This window comes from Athalia rosae, chromosome 3, assembly GCF_917208135.1.
Source record: "Athalia rosae chromosome 3, iyAthRosa1.1, whole genome shotgun sequence".
Taxonomy (NCBI): Eukaryota; Metazoa; Arthropoda; class Insecta; order Hymenoptera; family Athaliidae; genus Athalia; species Athalia rosae.
Window position 1 is genome coordinate 21,159,891 of NC_064028.1, and position 23,257 is coordinate 21,183,147.

A 23,257-nucleotide genomic window follows, 5' to 3' on the forward strand; every position below is an offset into this window, starting at 1 on the left:
ATTAGAAACTGGAAACTGTTGCAGGGAAGAAGCTTCGGTTGAACGTGTAATACAAGTTAATTAGTTCCCTCAAAGCTGTAAATGCGCGATTAACGTTCGCATCGCTTATACATACGGATAACTGTTGTATGTATGTATGTATGTATATACATACGGGTGATACGGGCGTGCGAGATAGTTAACTTTATTAATATACCTACATAGGAGACGAGACACGATCCTAATACCTCACAAGATGGCGGATCTTCAGGAGAAACAACCCCAATAATGTATACCTCAGCGCGGGTACCGCTAATTGACAATATATGAGGCGAGATTCAACCCTTCAGACAGATTTTCAGAAGTAACGAGTAAAACAAAAAAAAAAAAACAGGGGCTGAAATTTCGTCGGTTTTTCATCGGACGAGATGACGATGTAAAATTTATTCGTTTCCCCGTAGCGTTTTCTCCCTTGGATCGGTACAGTTCCGACCAACGGGTTATATTCACCCTTAATGGTAACGGAAACTGGATAACCAAGTTCCCATTTCGCGACGGGAAGGGAGTTCAGCGGTTATACTCGGAGTCAGAGGGTTGTATTTGAAGAAGGTCTGGAGCGGGCCGTAGACCAAAGTCTCGCGCGGAGTAGTAAGGTTGGGATTGTAGGAAACGCTAGTTGGTCACAGAGCGTCCTTAATTAATTAACGCTAATTATCAGACGTGCCCGAGTGCCAGGAAGCTATCCACCCCTATACCCGAGTCCTTCCCTCTCCGCTTTATTCCTGCAAACTCCATCGTGCATCGCACTGCATGCCACGCCAAAACTCGTTCCCTCGGCGTTTCCGGTTAACCGAAACCCGCTACGACCACTTCCGGAAAAAACTTACAGCTTCTCTCCCATAGTGGAAATCTTTTTTTTTTCACCTCGTTTTGTTTTCCGTCTATTTTCATCCGCGACGCGCTCGGATCCGTATCATTATTACAAAATCAGAGAATACTTCCGCCCTAAATTTCTCCCCATTGCTCGTCCCCGTTTTTTTTCTTTTTTTTTTTTCAACGAGAAAAAAAAGAACCCGTCCCTATATAATTCTTTTTTCACCCCGCGGGCTTCGACCATTTATTATGCCCTAAATTGGTAATTTTAAATATTGCCCTTTGGACAAGCGAACGGATTTATAGCCGAAAGAAATGGGGATGCATAACTAAGTAGTCGGGGATAAGCTGATGGTTTTCGTATAGGTGCTCAATACCGTCGGCTAATATCCTTTGCGACGGGACCCGGTTTTATTTACAGGAAGGAAACAGCCAACGAAAAAGAGATAAAGTAAAATGGGAATAAAATGAAGATGGTGTAAGGATCCTTTGCAGCCGGCGATGAATTGACGTGTACGCGATCGCGGGCAGCTTTTCTGCGCAATTTCTTTCGCGTGGAAAAATAATTTTCCAAACAAACTAGGGGGGGGGGGGGGGAAAAAATTAAAAAAAAAGGAATTATCAGGAAACTGTCCATCCGCCGTAACTGCGTGGGGTTTATTCTATACTACACGTTACCGAACAACGCGGCCTCCTCCTCGTCCTGCAAGACGGTTGAGTTTGATTAATTAGTTTTCCTCGTTAGATGAAACGAGGTTATTTGCATATCTCTTGACTCTCTCGCAATTCTCCACCATCTTCAGAGCGAAGATTTCTCTCTCGTCTTTAAAATATAGAGACGTTGCAGTGCTGCATTCGTTGCACTTGACTCTCTCGGTCTCTTTCGGCTGGCCGAGAGAAGAAAGAGGAAAAAAAGAAAGCACTTGGAAAAAAAAAAAAAAAACCAAAGTACGAATAAAAAATGCAGGACTTACACGCAGACTTACTTCACCGGGTTATAACGTTCATCGCGTATCCATTAAAATGATTAACCCTTTTTCTCTTTTTCCATTCATTCGCCCGTTCTCGTTTAGTTAAGAGAAAAAAAAAAAAAAATAATTTAGATGGTTAAATTCTCAAGTAGTCAAGCCTCTTAAGAGCCGGATAAAGCGAGAGACTGGGAGAAAAAAAAAATGTAAAAACTAAAGAGGGATGAAGGAAAGAAAGAGAGAAAAAAAAATAGGTACAAGATGTGCGGATAAAAATAGAGGTATCGCGCATGAATACGGGTGAAAAAAAATGTATAGTTTAGGAATAAGGTAGAGAGAGAGGAGAAAGGAACCAGTTGGTTCAATGGAAGACGATTCTAATCCAAACTTATTGATATTGGTTTACGTGCAGGCAGCATATCAACTTGATAGCGGTTCTCTTCCTGATATCAGGCATCGCAATATCCCCTTTCCATTTCCCGTTTCTCATATTTATATACGTGTACACGTATACACCATAGAAAGGTATATTTCCTCTCGAGAAATACATTTACTATATCCATAGACCTATAGGACGTATACATTATACGTCCGCACGGGCTGCTCCGAAGGTTGCATGACCGAATAATCAATCACTTGCAGCTCCAGCTGCACTAGATACGGTCAATTATTATACCTCGTGGGAGGAGGAATACGAGGGGGATGTCGGTCTTCCTCCCGATTCGCCTGCCTCTCACCCCTTTGGGAACTTTGAAATTCACCACGTGTATCAAACCAGTTCCAGACTTATTGTCGGACTTATACCCAGAATTAGTTTAGAGTCAACGTTGTGCATCGTCGTCGTCGTATAACGATATCGGGACGATAATAATACTGTAAATTTATATACATAATATGCTCGACTTTTATTAGTCAAAACCGATACATGGCTTGTGCGTATCGTACATTATTGGAAAGAAGTTTTTCAGCACGTGTCTGGTTTCAGTTTGAGGATACGCAATAATCTCGGATCAATGAAAATAAAGAAGAAAAGAGAAATGACTGCCGAGCACACGGAATCATTCCGTTCGGAGACGGTGGAATGGATGTGAAAAAAAAAACGAATTAAACGAATAAAATGCGATCGTCGGTTTTTTTCAACGAGAACGAGAATTGAAAAATGTAAAAAGTTGAAGGAACAAAAAAAAAACAAAAACGGATGATGTAACAGGATTGATAGACACGTGATCCGTCAAGTCCCTCCCCCCCCCCCCCCGGAGCTGGGGAATGGTATAGAATTTAAGGTATAACTGAAATACCTCGAAGACAGGTAGAGATGTCTGATTCCCGATACTTTCGCCCTGATCCCGATCTCCCATTTTATATCCCCCGTCGCACCCGTATAGATAGGGTAAAAGTAAGGCGACAAAACCAAACGAATCGCGCTCCGCAGGCATAAACTCGGGAGAAAACTGATATAAAATTCTTTTCACATCCTCCTCAGCAGTTGAAATGAAAGAGAAAAGAAAAGAAAAAGAAAAATAAGAAAAAAAAAGAGAAGACAAGATCGCGAATGAAAGAGAAAATAAAAAACGTTCCGTACCCTTCTTTTTTTCTTTTTCTTCTTTTTTTTCTTTTTCTATATTCTTTTCAATAGATTCGGAGAGATATTTTTAGAAAGTCGCGTGAATTTTTCGGATCAATTTTAGGAGATTCGTATGCAAGTTATACGCCAAGTGATTTCTGAAGGGGGATGAATTTTCTCCGAAAAACTTATCCGGTTTATCGGAAACCCTCGCCATAGATTTTTCGTTTTCTATCCTTCCTGTACGTGCAGTTATTCGGTGACATTGTCAGAGTCGAGGATAGGAAAATTATTTGAAAATTCTTCGTTCGTTTTTGGATTTCGCTTCCCTTTTCCCGAAAAATTTGAGTAAAAGGTGGCGAGCCTTGATTCGTCGGAGGGTGTATCACGGCCGTGGGAATCGATGAGGGTAAAATTTGTGTAGGTGCAAATTTTAACTCCGTTATTTCGGATGTTGGTTGCTGCTTCTGCTTCTGCTTCTGCTGTTGCACGGAGGGCGAGCGACGGAGACGACGTGGCCGCGCAGTGGAGTTCGTCGATCAATATCGCTGTGCTAAACTCGCTTCTCCACCAGCTGAGCCGCCGACCCTCTCCTCCCTTCATCCCCCTCTATTATATTATATGAAAATACTCACAACCCAACATGTATCTCTCATACGTGTGTGTGTGCCCACGCGAAAGGCACCCATTTAGTTCTTTTTTCGTTTTGAAATTTTTATTTTTTGTTCCTTTATTTAACTTTTTTTTTTTTCTTTTTATTTTTCGTATTCACCAACAACTCCGAAAATCGTATCAGAACGTTGTCTCTTTTTTTTCCCTTTTCATTTTTCATTTTTCGTTCCCATTCAGATGGGGTTTTATGACCCGTCAAAAAAAACGTTACCAAATTGATGATGCTCGGCACTCGTAATTAAAATTTTTTAAACAATCGACGAAAAGAAAAATACCGATGAGATCGAAGAATACATCGCGTCCTCGAGGAGTTTGATTCATGTGATAGAAAAAAAAAGATGTATATTTTATTTATAAATTTTGTAACTCAATTATACCGCGATTGTATGTCGATCGATCGATTCGCGGATTGGTACGGGGATGTATAAACGGTATATAGTTGCAACGGTCGGAACGTAAAAATAACGACGATAACGGTAACAGTGATAATAATAATGATAACAATAATAACAATAATAATAATAATTTGTGGATTTCCGTGATGCAGGGTGGCGTGGGTTAAGTTAAGTAACGTTTCCTAATCTGGATATAGGATAGGAGGATAGGTAATGATCGTTTGCCCGAAAATTATCATTCCCTTCCTGCAGAGCAACGGCAATGTAGTAGTGCAGGTTATGACGGTTTCATTTCCCTAATGGATCCCAAAATTCAGTGTTATCCTGATCTGCTGTTATTAATCATGTACGTAAGTACGCGTACGTCGCGGTTATCCACTCTTTGAAGAGGACGAGGAATATTAATGAAAAAAACAAATGAGGACAAAAATTAATGCCGATGAGAATGAAGAGAAAAAATGATCAATAACGATCACGTCGTCTATTTCGCACAGACTGACGACGACCGCACCTGGTATATACATATGTATACTAAAATAACAGAAATTAAAGTATGTGGTAAAAAATTATGTGCACGAACGATGAATAATTAATTTCTGCGGGAGAAGGAAAGAAAACGAGAAGAAGAAAAAGAAGGGAAAAAAAAAAAAAGTTCACCCACTCGTACTGTTTGCAGAAAATAATGTATTAATTGAAAATTCATCATTTTTATGCACACGTATGGAACTGTTACGGCGAAGCCTAACGCGGAAAAAGTAGACACCCGCAAAGCGCGCGTGATGCCCTGGCGTATAAGCAACCCCTTTTACGTATATCGTTGACGGATACGAGGGGATACGCCATGTTTGTACTGCTTGATGACACACTTTGCCCCGGCTCTGCGGTTGCTCAAACACGCGAGCTCATTTCTCATTTTTACGTCAGTATTGGGCTATACACACACACACACACACACACACACACATCCGTGTTGTACATACACAATGTTCGTACGTACGTATATTTTATGTATGCACATATGTACACGTATATATGACAGATATGTAAACGTATACGTCGTACGTGATACAGACGTAGGTAAAAAAATGAAAATGAAAATCGGAACATCGTCGAGATTCTAGCCGGTATTGACCAGCGATTTTGACAAATCGTCGAAATGACGAGGCCTGCAAAGACACCAAGCGTCGCCGAGGGCGTCTCCCGGATTCTGCGAGAGCCTCACGCAGTCGGGAATCAAAGGTGATACCACAACGTAACCCGGGAACCACGACGGTCTCTCGGAACCGTTCAGTCGGACCCTGTTCCTGTAGGAAGGTGGCTCGGGCCTGATCACGTAGTCTACCATTCCCTCTTCCAAATCATCCCCGGCGACATTGGACCCGTCCCGATCGCTGCTCGGGCCCAAGTAGGCACCCACGTAACCGGAAACGTTCGCAACTTGGGGACTCCGACCTTCGATGTCCTCCTGCAGATGCTCGCTGAAATCGACGAAGACGTCGGACTCTTGGAAAACGCTGGGATTCGGTGCCGCGAGGCCGCGTGCTCTTTGTACCATTTTTTCGGGATTCGGGAGGTCCAACGATGCCGGTTTTTGACCTTGGACCGTTAACGGTACCACCACACTGTTCATCGGTTCAGGACACGCGCTCGCTAGAGCTGGGTGGAACGTAGAGAGAGAAAGCAAAAAGATAGGGGGGGATCAGCGGTCGGAAATTTTGCGAGATAAATCCGAAATCTGATTTATGTTATTAATTAACGACCAACCAACAGCTCGGTCCGGTGTTGAGCTGGCGAATAATTGTTGAAATATATTGTCCGGTCTGGCCTTGCCAAGATCACTCGATTCTCCTTCGGACATAAGGAGAGCCGCTGCCACCACTTCTGGTTCCGGTTTTGCTTCACCTCCCTCGGGAAATCCACCCTCCGGTATCGGTCGTGACTCACCCATGAGTTCGCGTAATTTTGCACGAAGGTAATTACGCCGTTTTTCGCTACCGCAGCTTTTCACGGGCGGTCCGAACTCTTGGTTATTTTTTGCGCGGGGGAAATCGGAAGAACGAAAATACAGTCAGCTTTTTGGGGCTCGAGTTATCCGGTCGCACGGACTTGAAAAATAAAAAAAAATAAAATAAAAATAAAAAGGAAGAGACCTACCGTCTTCGGGGCGGTATATTTGACTCATGGTCACGGAAGCCGAATGATATCCTTCTTCGTCCTGCCATTGCGACTTGCTCAACTATAAATATCGAAAAAGGGGGCGGGTAGGCGGGTTGAAAGTGAGTGAAAATAATCGTAGAATTATATCCGCGCTGCTTATAACGACTCACAGTTTTTTCCAGGGCAAATATCTTTGCGGGTAATCCCCCTATGGACGCCCCATCCTGCGGCGATGTCCCACAAGGACCTCTAACGACTCTGGCTGGTTGGCATCGTTCGCTTTTAGCATTCGACGCTTTTTTCAAAGGCTTAACAACTCTCGGTTCTTCGGCTCTGTCCCGAAAATTCGGTAGAAAAAAAAATAATAATACAACTTCAACAAAAAACGACCGAATAAAAATGTAAATCGAACAACGAAGGAGACGGTCTGATGCGAATCGGAGAAAAAGATCGTTGTTGATGAAAAAAAAAAAAACCATTGCTCACGTGCAGGGGGGTGGATCTTCCGAAGGTTCTGGACCCATCGCGGGACATGTGCGACGCGGGGACGAAGGGAATCGCGGTCTGGCACAGGGTGGTTTTTTACGAGGCTCCAAGGAGACGCAGATCTTTTTGGCAGCGTTACCGAGAGCGTGTCTCCCGTGGGCATAGGGATCTTCATTTTTCTTGTTCGATAACGCGCTAACGTCGGGAAAATAATCCTCCATGCGAACGGTGGAACTGTCTCGTTTGGAAATTAAATATATCGCAACAGGTTATCGAGTGAATTTGCGGAGGTAACAAAAAATAGCAAACAGAATTCTCTGAGATTGATGATTGCCTTTTCCTCTGTGTCGAATGTCCCGGCATCCCGGTCCCGCAGGTCGTGTTCCTTGACGAAAGAAAGAAAAGGGGGAAAAGTTTTAACCGAACGAAGAGGGAAATTTTCAAAATTTCCATCCGACTTTTTCTACAACCTTGGACATAATTTGGGGTTAGTCGCTCGCTGAGGACTACCTGCCGGCAGGGGTGGTACATCGTGGCAGCAACATTCTCCCCGCTTTTTTTTAGCAGGGTCGCATTTACAGGGCATTTTCAAATATTTTTCTTTTCCTTCAAACTTTGCGGGCGAACGATATCTAAATACAGAACTGATAATTTGACGATAGGAGATGAGCGATTTGAACGTGTCCACCCTACGCAGACAAAAACAAACCGAGATTTGCGGTGTGAAATTAGAGAAAAAGGATACGAGAAATAAATTGTAGAATTCGTTTGCACTGACTAATGGATCACGAGAAGAATTGTCCCATTTCAAGAAGTTGACGAGTTATCGCCAATTTTTCACATTTCGGAGCAGAAAAATTGAGATATCTCTATGGGAAAAATTGGTAGCTCAATTTAGCTTTGAGATTCGTGTTTCTGAGGTCAAAATACGTGAGAAGAGTGCCCTACAATCGATTTTAAAAATACTTCAATACCCAAAAATCGAAAAAATCCAAAGGGGCACCCCTTGGATTTTTGTCGATTTTGGACCAAAAAAAAATATTTTATTTTATATGTTATTTTGTTGTATTTTGATCTCAGGAATCCGAATCTGGAAGTCAAATTGATCTATCTATGAAATTATTAGAGTTATCGCCAATTTTCCCCTTTTTTGAGCAGAAATATTGAAATATCTCGAAGGGAAAAATTCGTAGCTCAATTTACTCAACGGATTCGTGTTCCTGAGGTCGAAATACATAAAAAAAAGTGCCATACGATCAATTTTTAAAAATAAAAATTTTTGGCCAAAATTTGAGATTTTTCCAAGGGGTACCCCTTACGATTTTTTCAAAATTTGGCCAAAATTTTTTATTTTAAAAAATTGATCGTATGGCACTTTTCTGATGTATTTTGACCTCAGGAACGCGAATCCGTTGTCCAAATCGAGCTACGATTTTTTCCCTTCGAGATATCCTCAAATTTATGCCAAAAAACGCGAAAAAATGGGGATAACTCTGTCATTTTTGCAGATAGATCAATTTTTCTTCCAGATTCGAATTCCTGAGCTCAAATTACAATAATAGAGACTATAAAATCAATTTTTTATTTTTGACCCCAAAAAGCTGAAAATTGGCGATAACTCGGTCAATTTTATAGATAGGTCAATTTTTCCTTCAGATTCGGATTCCTGAGGTCAAAATACGTAAGAAAAGTGTAATACAATCAATTTTTAAATTACTTTACTTCAGGCCCGAAAATCGATTTTTTTTTTTGCTTTTCAAGGGTAATCTCACGTATAATCAGCTCAGAAATCCAAATCTGAAAGCCAAAATCATCCACTCATGCAATTGATCGAGTAATCATCAATTATTCGCTGTTGGGAGCAGAAAAATTATAAGAAATATCGTTCGGTTTTAGTCGTAGACCCACTTTGATTCGTAGCAAAACATGCATGGGTCGAAATATTCGAATTCTCCAATTTACCAACGAGCCCGAGCTTACTTAGCTGGAGTCAGGTAGCCACGGGCGCGCGGTTTGTTGTGGGGCGTCACCTCTGCTCAGCCCCGAAGGTGACGTCTCACAACAAAGCGCTACGCTGCTGGCTACCTGACTCCAGCAAAGCTCGGGCTCCCTCGTAGACCGAGAAATTCGAATATTTCGACCCATGCATGGAGTCTAGATATCTCAATCCAAGAGTAAAATTGATCTATCTCCAAAATTGACCGAGTTATCGCAAATTTTTCCCTTTTTGGAGCAGAAATATTAACATATCTCGATGAGAAAAATTCTCAGATCGCCAAATGAAAACTCTTCACTCGTGTGTGAATGATAATGACGTGAAATTGCATCTACTGTAAAATTCTGTCGTTTTTTTTTCGGCGAAATTTTCTAGATGTAACTAAATTTGTGAAAAAAATCAAATTATCGCGATTTAAGGAGTCTTATTATGACTTTATTCCCTCTTTTTCGCCTTTCATTGCTGAACGACTGTTACTTTTTTCCCTTGCTCCATCTCGTTTTCTGTCTCTCCTTTTTCACTCTTTATAAGAAAAATCTATTAGCCCGGAAAATACCCTCAGAATTTATGAAGCCATAAACCAGGAACTTCCGTCGACGTCGCCCCAGTCATCCCGCTCGTCCTCGTCATCCTCTTCCTCTGTCCCCACATAAGATGTACCATAGATATACTGCACATCGCGATCAATTCGTCCGCCAAAAAGAAAAAGAAACCTCGACTCGGTTAACGCGTTGCAAAAATTCTCTCATCTCATATCAAGTGATCCCTCTTGACTAAATTCTCAAACACCGCGTTCTCCTCATCGTGCAAAAAAAAGGAAAAGAATCTAATTTCTCTCGGATTATTCTTCCCGTAAACACGAACGGTATCTTTGTACCAACCCTCGCGAAACTGTCCGTGCTTTTCCTATCCCTTTTTTTCCCCCCTTCCCTCAATTTTTGTTCCCCCCTGTCAAATAACGTCACGTACGCCATCGACTTTAACGGCGCTGCCCCTGCAGTCAATGGGAAAACCTGCACCCCCGGTTCTTCCACCCTATCTCACGGGGTTGGATACACGTGGGCACATATCTTCCTTCGAATCGTGTCGTTCCCGTTGTATTACATAGCAATAATGGTTAGCTACCTCGCCGACTATTAGCCGCAGGTTTATATCCACGTATGGTTCGGCTGTATCACAGTCAGGATTCAGGGCTGACGGGGGAAAAGACTCGAATCTGTGGGTACGTACCGTAGGTTACCACCTATCCGAGCATCATCGTCATATGTATAGAATATACCTACCGTACGTCGTCTACCTTGGACCGAACCTTTTCACCCCGTAAACACGCACGATTTACCTTTATACCTATGTAGTTATGTGTACAGTGTGTATAAGGGATCGCGCATTAATTCCGCTTCAATTCCAAAATCGGTAGTTTCAACCCTTAGTTATTTTATTTTATTTCAGTTTTTTTTTTGCCGTCTATTTTTTCCCCAAGAGAAATCGATTACAATTCTCCACTGAACAGAGACGGGGTGCGAGATTCTTAATTTCTTCTTTCGTTTTTATCGACGTCATTGAAAATATACGGGAAGCTTTCGATTCTTGTAAAGAAGAAGAAAAAGGAAATTAAGAAAAACTGTAGGAAAGATGAAAATTTTCAATGTATATAATGTACAAACCTGTTCTGCTGTTCGTTGACAGTGCAGGCGTGTAGGAGAGTCGCTTTTTGGGCGAAACAACAACGGGGATGATCGCCCCGGGTCGGTGGCGCTCACCGGTGCAATAATTCAAATCCAACTCCGTCCGCCATGATGGTTTCGGAATAATAATAATAATTATTATTATTTTTATTATTACTTTCAAGTACACGGCTGCAGTTATTCTTCACTCCTTTTGTAGGCCTTCGCATACCAGAGTTATCAACTGAAACAGACAGAGAAAAATGAAAAAGTCAATTGAATTGGTTCGTGGACTTGAAGTAAGAGAGAAAAAAATTTGAAGAACTAAAGGAATGAAACGCTTTGGCCTTCGTGTCCGGTAAAGGGAAAAAAACACGCAAACTTGACCGGCTGATTGCGGGACGAAAGAGAAGAGTTATCCCTTCGCGTTTAAAGATAAGAATTAAAATATATACAACTATTCGAATACAACCTCTATACATATGCATAGGTATACGAGCGTGTATATTTGGATAGCTAGGGTTCTGCTAAGGCTTGCAAGCATTAGCATAGATAACACGAGAGCACTCGCGTTTGTCAAGAGGAATGAAGTGGGGGAAAGGACGAAAATACCTCGAATCCCAAACCGTCGAAAACTAGAAACCCTCTTCGCCACACAGTTGTTGCAAGAAGTTGTTCTATTTTTTACCCTTGTAGTTTCCCCTCCGTCGTCATCATCATCATCCGCCTCCCCCTCTATTTCTCTCTCTCTCTCCTTTTTTTTTTTACAAATTGACAAAACTTAATATTCACCATTTAACGAAATAAAATATAAGTTTTTTTTTCATTTTTGATTTTCAACGTCTACGTCCAGTTTGGCTGGAAGAAAATTTCTACACAGTATGCGATTACCGGGGTGAAAAAGGGGATGTGATTGAATTATGAATCGCACACCGTTGCCTTGATGAGATCGATCGTCGAACTTCAATCGGCATTAAAATATAATGAGCGTTTGTAATTGCGTAGGTATTCGAGAAAATTGTCAGTTTCCAGTGTTGCATCCAATAAAGAATTTTTTTTTTTCAAAGAGGCGAGTTTACATCCTGCAGATAAAAGAAGAACGAAAGTCATCGTTAATCTTCGTCCGCAGAAAATCCGCCCCGTGGAGAATGAGGAGTGGGAGGATCGAAAGGGAAGAAAAAAGTGGAGACGGTGGGATGAAGTGAACGTAAAATTACAAAAGAAACGAAAATGCGTAGTAAGGAGAAAATCACTGCTCCCGTTTCATCCCTCGCTCCGAAAAATAGAGGTGTGTACGTGTATAATACATTTTATACCGTAAAATATGAATATAAAAATGGGGGAAAAATAAATAAATAAAAACGAACAAACGAAAATAAAAGGGAACTTCAATCCCTAAACTCTGCACATACACATCTGAATTTATATAGGTATGCACTGCAGTACATCAACTTTAAAAGCTTCCACCTTCGAAGAGTGACAAAGCGGATTGAACCCCCGACTTTCGCCCCCCCCCCCCCCCCCCCCCCCGTACCAACGCCTGTGTTTCTCATTTTAATTATTTATTTTTTCTTCCGTGAAAATATGAGAACGACTTTCTTCAAATTTCCCTCCGTAAAATGGGTAAATGAAAAATTTGAGCTACGTACTACTGCTTTTTTGTCCGTCGAAATTACATTCGTTTTCCTCGAGACTGTCATCGCGAAATTGGGGTGGTTTTTTTCTTTCCTCCCCATCCGACATCCGGGGTAATTTTATTCGCCATAAATATGATTTCGAGTAATGACGCGATAAATTTGTGTTTATTTTATTAAAAGTTATACGGCTTACGTCCAACTCGTTTCCCAGCTACGTGTTTTTTTTTTTTTTTTTGATTGTTTTACTTTTTGCATTAGTTTATTTTTTTTTTTTTTTCTGTATGGTATCAAGAAGAGTTGAGAGAAAGAGAAAAGCGTGGTTGTTGGTTGAAATGAAAGGGGAGGAAGAGGGAGAAAAAGAGCAGAGAGGGTCGCGGGCCGAGCCAGCAGCAGCGGCAGTAGCAGCAGCTGAAGGATCAATACCGACGGCGCAAACTTTCTGCTTCCTCTTTCGGACGATTCATTATACCGGTGCATAGAGAAAGAGATAAATAAATAAACGAAAAATAAAAACGAATGGACAAAAAAGGGAATTTTCGATCGGCCGGATAATTCGAGATTTTTTGCTTTCAGATAAATTCGGATCCGAGAACCTTGTGCGTCGCAGACGTTGACGTCGGGGGTGCGCTTGATGTGCGATCTGATTTTATTGCGAAATGAAGTGAGTGGGATGAAAAATATGCAGAAGTTACGACGATCGCGATATAATTCGCCGTCTACCGCGGTGGAACGGGTGCCCCCGATAAGGTCCGACAGGACTACAGGATAGAGATCTCGTTTTACTTATGGAGACATTGTCTCTGCCTAATTTCAACCCTGGCGAAACCCGAAACCCCTAACCCAAACCCCGAGTCACCTCACCGCACCCTACCCAACCCGCCACCCCTTCCGAAGGAAAACGTTGCGCGTCGTTCAGATCTTTGATATGAATTTCGAGGGTCTCGTAGTCGCGGATGGATGTGCCAGTGCCCCGGGCGGAGCGAAGCGATCGTAAGAATCAAACAAGCTTGACGGTTCAATCAACCGAGTCGAGATAATAACGTACCGTAAGCAAATATACACGGAATTCTTATTTGTTATTGTAAAAATTATATTGTTCCGGAAAATTCATGCTTCCAACCGGAATCTAACGAAACTCGATCAGACATATCCACGCCGAAGTCTTTCACGATGTATGATTTCGTTTTTGACTGTTTTTTTTCTTCCTTCTTTTTCATTTTACAGACACTACGACGACGACGACGACGACGACGGCGACGACGGTGTATTATAAATCAATGGCCGATCAAAATTCTGGGTATAAAATAGTGAAAAAGGGAAGTTTAAAAAAAAAAAATAGAGCGCAGAAAGTTTGCGCTTATCCTTATCTCTCAGCCTATAATATCCCCGTCTTTATCTTTGTCTTGGAAGTTTAGCCGGGGGGTGAGGTCCCCGCACTAATCTCTCTTCCTCTGCCCTCCTTTTTTCCGCTCATTTTTTTTTTTTCTTTCCATTTTATACCCCGCGTTAGAGGGTTAGAACCCTCGCACAACAGGGACCTCGGATAGAGAAGGAAAGAGACGCTTTCCTTGTTCGCAAAAATAGAAAAAAAAAAAAAAAGTGAAATGAAATAAAATGAAATAAAATAAAGAAAAAAGATAACAAGAGAAAAAAAAAAACTAAGGATAAACGGTTTTCGGCTATCAGGAGACACGTGTCAGTACCAGATCTGGTTTTCTATCCCACCTATTATACCGTAAGGTTTACGTCGGACGCAGCTATGGGAGAAGAGAGGGAGAGACGACGAGAGAAAAATTCTTCATCCAAAAAAGAAAAGAGTGGTGTATGTAAAAAAATAGAGAGGGTAAAATTCCGGGGCGGTCACTCCCGCAGTCTCTTCTGATACCGGAGAAGAGAAGAAAAATATAGAAAAAAAACAAAAAAAAAAAAAACAACTTATACGAAAGGAAAAAAAGGACAAAAAGAAAGGGGTGATTTACGCGACATTTTTCTCTCCACTTTTTGTTTTTTTGCTTTTCCTTCTCCTTTGCACGCATACATGTACGTGTATACACACGCTATGTAATATATTTATACACGGTGTAACGCAGAAAAGCGACAACGTTCCAGTTTTAGGTTTTCCAGGTTTCACCGGCAGACCCCCGCTTATATTATATGAGCTGTACGTTGTATTCCGGGAAAGTTTTCGGTGAAGTGTTGAAGCAGTTGCTACTGTTAGACGTGGAAAACTTGTATAGCTATATACGTACAATGTACATTGTCACACATACATTCCTGTACATGGAAGTATGAGACATAGAAAAGGGAATAGGAATGAAGCTGCAGGGGACTTCCACCCGAATAATTACGAAATCCTTTCCCAAGGGATGATGCCCAGGGATCGAATTTTGCGCAGCTATATATACGATATGTAATACATATATGTATGTACATAGGTTTGTACAAAAGTCGCAGGAAACAGCTCTCAACCCCCAACCTACACCCTGAAATTTCTCCGGTCTTGGGGGAATTAAGGGGGGGGGGGGAGAGAGAAAAAAACGGAAGAATCGGAAAGAAGAAGAAAATAAAATTGGGTGACGCACCTGAACATCCTTACCCTCTCAATGCCCCCTTTCCCGTTTCTATGATATATTTTTCTTTTTTTTCAAAAAATCATGTTTCCGGTTCCCGTGGGCAGAGTAATCAGCTGATCACGACGAACCGCGTTTGTACAGTATATTTGTTTTCCTCTCATCTCTTTCGATCTCCTGCTATTTTGTTTCATAATTATTTTCTTTCTCTCGTTTTTTCTGAGCGCTCGTACACGTAATATACCCACGTATAATGCATACCATATCCTGCCACCTTAGCTAACATACAAAACGCACACCTTTAGCCTCCCTTACACACCTTATATACTACACCCACATTCTCTGTATTGATCTCTCCAGCTCTCGCGAGACAGGGAGGTCGCGAACGTGATCAAGACGAGGGGGTGAGACGAGAGGGTAAGGGCGGAGAACTCTACGAGAGTCTCGTGCAGCACAACCGCTACAAAGGAGAAAGAGAAAAAAAAAAAAAAGGTAAAACAAAATAAGGGTGCGAAAGTATTTATTACGCCCAAGGAATGAGGAGAAGAAGAAAGAAGCAACGATGAAATGAAAAGAAATTAAAAAATTAAAATTAAAATGCGAGAGGAAAAAAACGTAACGTATTTACCCCCTCTAATCAGAACAAGCGAACTGCAATTCGTGACAATAATATATTACGTGGGTTGTTATACCTCCTCTTTGCATTTGCATTCCGCGATGCGAGTGGAAAAATGTGAATTTCGTAAAATTGGAACAACCGCGGTGCAATGTATATGTGTACGGACGTGGTCCAAAAAGGGAAAAGGGAAAAGGGAAAAGTGCGTGACCCTCGACCTCACCTCCCCCCGCCACCCAACTTCTAACCCTGGTGCACTCCACTTCCTTGCAACCGTCTCCACTCTACATTCACCTTAATTAAATTCACGAACAATCCTCGCCCCCCGGCGTATGTTCTCGCCCTTCTCTATGTTCCTTATACTCGTTCTACTAATTTTATTTCACTTGAATTATTCTCCTGCTAATATTCGATATCGTTGTAGAAATATGGCGGATTAATAATTAAAAAAAAAAAATAAAAAAGATAAGAAATGAGAAACACATTTATTAAACACAGGAGATGAGATACTTTGAAAATCCGAATACGCTGATTCAAATCTGATCCCCTGAAAAAAAGGGGAATCTTTGCAGCGATGAAAAATAAATCAATGAATGACTTAAAATATATAAATTATTGTAATTGTATAAATTTGTACTTTATTGATAGAAAAATGGCTGTTTACGATGGCTTCAAGTTTCAGGATATACGTAAATGCCATATTCATATGTACCTAGCGTATGTACATACACTTATGTACGATGTACATAGGTAACAAACTATGTGCCCTACGTTTGCCCCATAAATTATGTGACTTCGTGCAAAAGATCACGGCGGTTGGTCTCGTAGTGCCATCCTCGGTAATTAATTTGCAACCCCCACCCACGTTAATTACCCTTTAGCAAAGTACTAAAATTTCAACTGTATATATCGCGTGACTAGAGCCAAAAAGGCGTATGAGGCTCATGCACTTCTGCCTTTTCGCGGCCAACAAGCCGCACTTTTATAATAACATACAACATCGAATATTTGAAAGCGATGAAAAGAACGAGGCGGAACTGATGAGGGTCGGTATACAAATCAACTTTTTCGCATATTCACGTCGTTCCGATTCTAGTCAGAGTATAAATAATATTTCCGGGCGGTTTTGCGTTGATAAGTCGACCGCGCGAATATATGTATGTTGAAAAGAAAATTCTCAACTGATTATGAAAATGACGATTCGACGATTCCTCGTTCTCTTTTTATCTGCAGCGTACCGGTAAGTACGGGAAACCCGAGCACATGCTGTGCTGAAATTTTGGACATTCGGGTCGATTCGTGTTTCGGAAGGAAATCAAAATGACGACGATAAAAAATAAAAGTGCAATTTTTCACCCCTTCTCGCGTTCGACCATTCTATGTGCGTGATTCCGACCCGCTGCTTCTTTCCTCGAAGAAGTTTGAGTCTTATTTAACGAGCTTGCAAACTTTATTCGCCTTTCACCCAGTCCACCGTTTTCTCTCCCCCGATCTTCCCTTTACTTCGACACTTTGGCACTTACGATATTCGCAGGGACTCCCAGCACAGTTATATACACGATTCGAAATAAACTTTAAATAAAGAAAAACAATGGATACCTGTATACCTGTGTATATGCCGAGATGAATTTCTATCCGGAGGAAATGTTAGATGAATTATGTACGTATATCGTGGGTCGCGATTCGAAATTAGAGTGGATATCAATCAGCTGGAATATTCACAATGCGCGCGTTTTTCATTTTTGTCATTCTTATATTCAACCCAACATATCATCTAATACGTTGGAACGAATGAGAAAAAATAACCGAACGAAAGTCTAGCCTTATAAAGCTGGGAAAATCTTATAATTCATTGAGCTTACCGATTTATAAAAGGCCGTATCGTCGCGGTGAGTAAAAATCCTAATTGGCCGTGTAATCCGTTCTGAAGCACAATTCTTTCTTTTTTTTTTTTATTGATTTTCACTTCGATGCACAAAAAAGATACATATTTTCATATTTATTCTCTTATTTTTATTTCACAGATTATTTAATCGAAAAATAGATTTCCGAACTATCCTGCACGCATCGTAGTTACAAATGAGGGTTCACTTTTTGTCAGACCCATAGTTAGCACGTTTTTACAATCACTTATCCATCATATTTTACAATAGTATCACGCCCCTTTTTGGTTTCTTTCTCTTTCTATTCAATAATTCATCCCTAAAACAACCCCCCTGGTTTTCATCTTTTGCAATTTTTTCTTCTCATTTTTCTTCTGATAATCATTCAAGGGGCCGTTTTGAATAGAATAACGTGGAAACAGAACATCGAATAAGAATCACGAGGAAAAGAAAATAAAAGTACGACAACTACAAAAACATAATTGGGGTCGTGTTTCAGACGTAATTAAATTCGAGAAAATTTTTGCCGCACGTAACGTACTTTTCGAAAATTATCCCCATAATATTCCCCTTTAGTCGTTTTTCTTCCCCTATTTAAATCCGATGCTGGAGGTAAAGGTATCCAATGCACACCACGCGCCCCTCGGTGATCGTCGTAATATCTCATTTCATTTTTATCTACCCATATCTTTTTTTCACTGTATTTGGGTACGAATGGCAAAAGATGTATGTTGACACTTTTCACTGAACCAACCAACGATTAATTGATTAATTACTGTCTTAGTATCGAAAACATTCAACAACAACATTAACAATGACAACTGCATCTGCAGCTGTCTCGATTTTCGATTCCAAAATCATAATTATTAGAAACTTACACAGCAGTGATAATAAATATAAACCACAAATCGCACGAGTAGAATTTTTTGATTAAAAAAAAAAATTCTTCGATATTTTAAACACCCTCCCTCGCATCACAGATGACAAGAAAAAGAAGGGAAAATAATACCAGGGAAAGGATGGAAGGGACGAAAAAAATTTGGTTCCAATCAACGAAAAAATAGGCGATGATTTGATCCTGTAGGATGAGATAATGGATGAATCACCACGACATATATATTTTATATTCTTTTTATACTCGTAAGGTTCCTTATCACTTATACTCTCCTGCGGTTCACTGTATATGATGTTCACTTGACGACAAGGTAAATCCTGAAGGAAATCACTGACCGTATTCCTCTGGGGATGTTGAAGAATTTAAATAATCATTATCAATAAACAGCTGGGCGGATTGTTGGAGCTTATAAAATCACCCTTGAGAGCAACGAGTACTCCGTTAAAATAGTTTGGGGTAAACTGATGATGATGTTGAGGCAGACAAGATGGTGGCCCACAGCGACACTCGAGAGTTTCATATCGCTACAAAACTGTATCAAAATATTAAATACTTATTGTTTTTCACGGCACTCGATTCTGATTCATAATCGAGTAAAGCACGGACCGATTATTTTTATTCCAAACTCACGGATAAAAACGAATTTTTAAAACGTTCGGAACTGGGTCAGGGAACGACCACCCCCCATAACACAACACCGGAATGCTGCCACACCACCAAACCTTTTCAACAACCCCCGCAAACTTCTGGAGTCCGCAACTGGAGCGCTTCGATCGCATAACCAACCCTTATTTGAATTATATTTCAGTTTTACAATCCATTCGCCAACTGACGCTAAATATTGCACCGACGCGATGGTGAAAATTCTACGATTTTGGGTGGAAAATTGCAAAGTTCAATGATTTCGCTGCGAGCTCCCTTCTCTTGGTTGGCTGACTAAAAAAGCTCACTAGGGTGTAACTTTCTCTTTAATTATTTTCACACGCCGGAAAGAGCGTTCGTTATTTATTTACGTTTTTTAACTGCCTCTTCATTTTGTATATTTACTGTAAAGAGAAATTAGTTTATCATATTATGGTTTTAGGGGTTGTAATATCATTTCCTGACTTCGTTGATAAGGGGGAGCTTTCATGGAACATGGCGGTTCCTGGCCGAAGTGACATCTGGATTTCAACCCCTGAAATATACCTGTTCTACAACCCTAAATACAACGTCATGGTCGAAACTCGAAGCCAACAATTCTGCGCGCGTCAATAATTTCACCACCATGCTGGAACGAACGGCAACTACGTCATGAACTTTTTGATATCGCTACACACCTCGTCAACACCACAAAACTGGTTTGAATCCTTAAATATAGGGGCGCAAAACGTGGCGCCCCCGGCATCCAGATTGCGGACGGTATAATTTCAAATGAATAATGAAAGCTCAAAGTCTTTGTTCCCTTATCTTTTTATTTGGGGGTTGAAATGTAAACGGTACGAGGTTCTTTTATTTTTCTTATTCAAACTGATAGTTTTGGGTTTTCGGATTTTCTAGTTTTGAGGGGATTTTCATACTCCCTCTCTGAGCGACTGCACGCGGATTACTAAATCCCCTGTCAGCAACGTCGACGACAACGAAACGCGTCGGAGGCGATATTTTCTAATGGTATTATATCAGGCTTCGTGGGGGGTGAAATACCGGTCACGCCATCTGTGATACAGCCATACAGAGAATAAGGGTGGAATAGTACCTAGGATCTTTTCAAATGATTTTTCAGTATTCCGAGATTCTGAATTAAACATCCTTACAAAATTTACTGCGCCTCACTGAGGATTGAGGATTCATAATTCTTGAAATTCGAATCAAATTTACCACCGCTTTCTTCGTCAGAAAAGACCTTATACTGGGACTCTCCTTCGATCTCGGAACCCTAACGACATGAGATAAAAAATTAGAAACTAGATACTATACCGCCTTCATTATTCGATGTATATTTTTTTCTCACCCCTTGAAACGTCGCGATGTCATACTTTTTACGGATTTCTTTAAGCTCATTGTCCATTTCAGACCGTAACTTCCGGTCGTCTTCCTTTCTCCGATATTCTCGCAACCAAAATGCCAGGTATTCGACAGGATCCTGTGGTTTTTTCGATGCTATTTCTTTCAACCCTTGAACGAGGGATTTCTTAAAGTATTTTCGGAGCCAAAGGCCGTCCGGAGAAAGCGTTGAATCCTCGCTCAAAGCGGTACTTAAACAACTGAGTGAACTTAATTTATCAGCATCCTGATTCCCGCTTACTGACTCCTCTTCGCCAAAGTACTCGCCAGACTCTCCAGAGCCTCTTTTCCCTAGAAATTTCCTCCCTCTATTTTCCTGCGAACCTGATTTCGACCGTTTATTCAGGATGTCGCTCTGGGTGCCGTGAATTTTTTTCAACACCCCCGAAGACCCTCTTCCTTCGTCTTTCGATGACCTTGATTTTTTACCCACGCCTCCTTCGTCGCCATCACCGTTTTTGCCGTCTGGACTACCTTGTAATCTTCCCTCGGAATCAAGGATCTCTTTATCTGCATCAGATTCACCGAATCCCGTGTTTTTAGAATCCTGGACCTTCGGAAGCAGTGATAAAGACGACATCAGCAATTCCTTCAGCCCTTCCTTGCTACAGCAAATATTACAGTCATAATAACAACCGTCAAAAATCATTGCGATGAATTTGGATCGTTCAACCAACCTGATGTCTCCATGAACAGTGGCTCGTGTGCTGCTAATTTTTTGCAAGACAACATTCAGCGGATTTCTTAACCTGGAGTTTCTCGGTTGACCCATTTTGGCATCCTGAGCAGTGATTTTTTTTTCGTTATACTTCGCCGAAGACATCTTAGATCGGAAACTAATAAAAAAAAAGGACTATTCAATTCTGTTTTATTAGCTACAAAATTTTCAAACCCGTTTAATAACTATTTTTTTCAGTCAACGTCTGTCGTCAGTCATGGGGGTGAAAAAAAATGAAAATCGAATACCGTAACTTCCAATGACTGTATGTAATAATAGGCTGAAATATTTTTCCCTATATAACATTCTCTTTTCGCTGTAACTACTACTATACGTCACAATAAGAAATAGTAGAAATAAATCATTCAACTCCCACGCCGTTCAAACAGAACGTATACATATAATTTCGCACCTTGATTACAAGAGAAACAGTCAATAAGACCGCTGCAAATTTTCTCATCCGATAAATCCCACTTGGATACATTTTTCCGAATGATCTATCCACTTCTGTACATCATGCTATCGAATATAGACCACTATCTTCTTCCCGTAAAACGTTTATGTTGGCCCATCGGAATGTGGCCCGTAATAGGTCCAGGAAATTTAAATTCTGAAAGACGTATTTCTGATTTACGTTCAATTATTGCTTTGTTCTCGATATTGAATATCGCAGTGCCGGAGCTTTTAGCGATAATTTTCAGCGGTGGAGATTTAGCGGTCGTATCACGCATCGGTTGCGTTTTTATAGCGGTTGCACTTATGGGGTACAAGCTATTATACTTGATGCTGAAGAAAGAAAAATTCACTCACCTCTATTCGATGATTAGAGAACTATGGGACGCCTCTAAGGAACCGGAAGAGCGGAAAATTTACGAAAAATTTGCTTGGCAGGCTAGAACATTTACGATTCTTTTTTTCTTTTCCGGTTGTGGCATCAACATTACATTCACCGTGGCAGCTGTTTTAAATTGGATAAAACAATCAAATTCTCAAATGCGAGATGACGAAGACTCTGAAATACAAAGACAGCTACCGTTCGAAGTGAGGTAAGCAAAAAGTTTAGCTCTCATCAATAAAAGTGGAATATATTTATTTCATCGACAATTACTTTTTAGTTATGGGTTTGACATCGAGTCTTCGCCAAACTTCGAGATAGCCTTTGCATTTCAAATATTGACCTCGATTCCGTGTTGCTTCGCATTCATAGGACTCGACGCATTCATGTTGACCATAATACATCATGTATCAGGACAATTTGCTCTGCTGCAATTTTGGTATAGCGATTTCAAGTTGGTGAACAAACGATCAGCAAAAACGAATATTTCGCACCTTATCAGAAGGGATCTCATGAGATGCTTCCAACACCATCAAAAAATCATAAGGTGAAAGGAGATTTTATAACAACTACGATTCAGGGTAATGAGAATATTTTTTAATCATCTTTTAGGGTGGCGGATCAAATCGAAGAACTTTTCAGCCCTCTTATTTTTGCGCAATTCATTACGAGCGCTGCTGAAATTTGTTTGAGTGGGTATGCAGTGACCACTGGCTTTGACCAGAAATCTGATTTAATCAGGTTTACTAATTACCTATTTTGTATGACCGTTGAATTGTTTGCATGGTGTGCGATCGGAGAAACATTGATGAAAGAAAGCGGATCCGTAGGTGATGCCGCTTTTCACAACTTACCATGGCATATGTTACCCGTTTCTGCTCAACGAGATATTAAATTCGTCATTGCAAGAACACAAAATAATTGCTGCATTACAGCAGCTCGTTTTGGCATAATGAACCTTGAGAAATTTGGACAAGTATAATTTCAAATTCGATTATTTAATTAGATACATGTGATTTTTAACGAATTTCAACGCCCTTTAATTCATACAGATCCTCAGTTCGGCAGCCTCCTATTTCACACTTCTTGTACAACTCAAACAGTAGAAGGCATCATCGATCGTTGAAATCATCAATTGAAGATCGAAAAAATTCGTCATGACATTTAAAAACACGATTTTTAATGTATATTGAAGTATTCTTGTCAAGACTCGTAATGCTCGTAGCAATTGATGTTTAATAATAAATCTGCAAAGTAAAATAGGTGACGGTTATCTGATTCATGATGTTCATACGTCAATCGGTAG

At 40.7% G+C, this 23,257-nt stretch overlaps 2 protein-coding genes and 1 long non-coding RNA gene across 5 annotated transcripts in view; 2 read left to right on the top strand and 1 right to left on the bottom strand.

The window, feature by feature from the left end:
• Positions 1-17,541, top strand: part of LOC125500401 — a 19,640-nt gene extending 2,099 nt beyond the window's left edge. Inside the window, exons 2-3 of the long non-coding RNA XR_007277780.1 lie at positions 11,608-12,042; positions 12,965-17,541. This is a non-coding gene — a long non-coding RNA (uncharacterized LOC125500401). The remainder of the gene's footprint in view (positions 1-11,607; positions 12,043-12,964) is intronic.
• Positions 1-21,426, bottom strand: part of LOC105689228 (maternal protein pumilio-like) — a 24,938-nt gene extending 3,512 nt beyond the window's left edge. Inside the window, exons 1-5 of one of the 3 annotated variants that reach the window (XM_048653335.1) lie at positions 21,076-21,426; positions 20,346-21,003; positions 20,149-20,270; positions 17,440-20,050; positions 10,761-10,998 (exon numbers count right to left, since the gene is read on the bottom strand). In XM_048653335.1, coding sequence (XP_048509292.1) covers positions 20,154-20,270; positions 20,346-21,003; positions 21,076-21,221 — 921 coding nt within the window. In that variant the 5' untranslated portion in view covers positions 21,222-21,426 and the 3' untranslated portion in view covers positions 10,761-10,998; positions 17,440-20,050; positions 20,149-20,153. Of the gene's footprint in view, positions 1-10,754; positions 10,999-17,439; positions 20,271-20,345; positions 21,004-21,075 lie in introns of those variants that run through there. The other 2 variants (XM_048653334.1, XM_048653332.1) reach the window with 2 other exon arrangements.
• Positions 21,427-21,543: 117 nt separating this feature from the next.
• LOC105689623 (odorant receptor 13a-like) lies at positions 21,544-23,213 on the top strand. The gene is made up of 4 exons (XM_012406784.3): positions 21,544-22,162; positions 22,232-22,498; positions 22,564-22,927; positions 23,004-23,213. The coding sequence occupies exons 1-4, from the start codon at positions 21,609-21,611 to the stop codon at positions 23,055-23,057; spliced, it is 1,239 nt and encodes a 412-aa protein (XP_012262207.2). The 5' UTR covers positions 21,544-21,608; the 3' UTR covers positions 23,058-23,213.
• Positions 23,214-23,257: the final 44 nt, after the last annotated feature.

What these genes read in the sequence shown, in the direction of transcription:
- LOC105689623 (XM_012406784.3), top strand. Translation starts at nt 21,609, where the DNA reads ATGATCTATCCACTTCTGTACATCATGCTATCGAATATAGACCACTAT. An exon ending in CAGCTACCGTTCGAAGTGAG is followed by an intron (nt 22,163 to 22,231) that starts GTAAGCAAAAAG and finishes ATTACTTTTTAG; the next exon opens with TTATGGGTTTGACATCGAGT. An exon ending in ACCTTGAGAAATTTGGACAA is followed by an intron (nt 22,928 to 23,003) that starts GTATAATTTCAA and finishes TAATTCATACAG; the next exon opens with ATCCTCAGTTCGGCAGCCTC.